The sequence below is a fragment of the Pogoniulus pusillus genome, chromosome 10 (assembly GCF_015220805.1).
Source record: "Pogoniulus pusillus isolate bPogPus1 chromosome 10, bPogPus1.pri, whole genome shotgun sequence".
Classification (NCBI taxonomy): Eukaryota; Metazoa; Chordata; class Aves; order Piciformes; family Lybiidae; genus Pogoniulus; species Pogoniulus pusillus.
This window is the reverse complement of record NC_087273.1, coordinates 19,462,130-19,464,083: the sequence shown is the minus strand read 5'-3', so window position 1 is coordinate 19,464,083 and position 1,954 is coordinate 19,462,130. Positions and strand designations below refer to the sequence as shown.

The following is a 1,954-nucleotide window of genomic DNA, read 5'->3' as shown; positions in this document are numbered from 1 at the left end:
CATCAACAAGCCCCTGGAACATCCTGCCCGCCGAGCACACGTTGCTTGGTGCTGTCACCCAAGCAAAAAACAAAAAGGGGGAGACTACTATACCACTGGCAGCTGTATCAACTCCAAAACCCCTGCTGAGTGCGCAGCCACCCTCTTGCAGGGGCTGAATGTTTTAATGCCTTGGGACCCTCAAGAGCTGCAGTTATTGGGCTCCCAAAGGATAGGACATCAAAAAGAGGGGTGGAGTAAGACTTGCTTTGTATTTGGGGACAAGTTCAGGGGTATGAACGTTATGATACATGTAACCCAAATGCTGGGTGTACTGTCTAAAAGCCCTGAGAAAAATTTCCAATGGACAGACGTGTCACCTGGGCCACCTTATGATGACTTCTTATCTCTTGGCGGATACTGTGGCACTAGTATTTGTAATGCACACAGTGGATTTCCTGCCTATAATTGTAGTACAGGAGCTTATGGGGCCACCAGTGTTCTCTTCAGTAATACTGAGGACATTAGGAAAAGTAACATACCCCTGCTATGGAATAACAAGACAGCCAAGGCCTTACCGCCCAACGTGTTTCTAATATGTGGCGACAGAGCATGGCAGGGGATACCGAGGAATGCCTATGGTGGGCCCTGCTATTTAGGGAGGCTTAGTCTCTTTGCCCCTCACCATCGGGATTGGCTGAACATAACCAAACTGTCAGGCCTGGTGAGGCGGGAGAAGCGTTCAATATCCGCGCTAGGTCCAGACTGTAAGGATGATGTAGAGCTTTGGTCTTTCACCGCTAGGGTGTTTGCCTCCCTTTTCGCACCTGGGGTTGCTGCTGCCCGGGCATTGCGACAAATAGATAAATTGGCATGTTGGTCAGTCAAACAAGCCAATGTAACGACCGACATTTTACAGCAGCTGCTAGTAGATCAGAATAGCCTTAGACACGCTTTGCTTCAAAACCGCGCCGCTATAGACTTCCTATTGCTTGCCCAGGGCCATGGGTGTGAAGATTTTGAAGGTATGTGTTGCTTTAATCTGTCAGATCATAGTGAGTCAATTCACAAAAAACTGACATGGTTGAAGGAACATACGCAGAAGATAAAGCAGGAGACGAGCCCCTTTGACGAATGGCTCCAGTCTCTTGCCGGTGGACTTTCACCATGGCTCCTGAGCCTTATTAAGGAAGTGCTTCGCTTGCTAGGAATAGTTCTCCTTGTACTCTTGATTATTAGGATAGCCTACTCATGCATCTTGCGTGGTGTGGAGAAAGCAACTCGGGCACCCATTCTGCTGGCCCAAAAACAAAACGGGGGAATTGTTGAGGAATGGCTAAGAGAGAATGGGCATGGAGAATATATGAAATTGGTGGGTCAGCAGAATGAAGAGATTGCAACATGCTGATGTGACAAAGTGACCAAGGACACTGTCCTTGGGCAAAGTGGTAAACAAGGGGAAAAAGGATGTGTTTCCTGTTATGAAGAAGGAACACAATACTTGTTTTGAAGGAAGGACCACACAAGTGCATCCCGTAGAGCTATAGATAAGCAATTGCTGACAGTGGAATACCTTAGCTGCTTGCTATAAAAGAACGCTGCTGCTCCAATAAAGTTGTCACCTGCTTATAATCCATATTGGATTGGCTGCGGTGTCCATTTCTTTCCTTCTCCCAACAAGTGTTATTTCTCAGCTTGCAGTAGATCAAAATAGTTTGCGAAAGGCTACCCTGCAAAATAGAGCAGCTATAGATTACTTGCTTTTAGTACAAGGAAAAGGCTGTGAAGAGGTAGAAGGAATGTGTTGTTTTAACTTGTCTGATCATAGTGATTCAATCCATAAAAAGGTAGACTGGCTTCAGCATCATACAGAGAAAATTACAGCGAATCATAACCCCTTTGATGATTGGCTAATGTCATGGGGAATTTCAGCTTGGGCAAAAGAGTTAATCAAAACTGTAGGAATAGTATTACT

General features: G+C 45.9%; 1 protein-coding gene across 1 annotated transcript; it reads left to right on the top strand.

The window, feature by feature from the left end:
- The first annotated feature begins 274 nt into the window (after positions 1 to 274).
- LOC135179083 (uncharacterized) lies at positions 275 to 1,598 on the top strand. The gene has a single exon (XM_064150451.1). It carries the CDS (start codon positions 275 to 277, stop codon positions 1,385 to 1,387), a length of 1,113 nt encoding a protein of 370 aa, XP_064006521.1. The 3' UTR covers positions 1,388 to 1,598.
- The last annotated feature ends 356 nt before the right edge of the window (positions 1,599 to 1,954 follow it).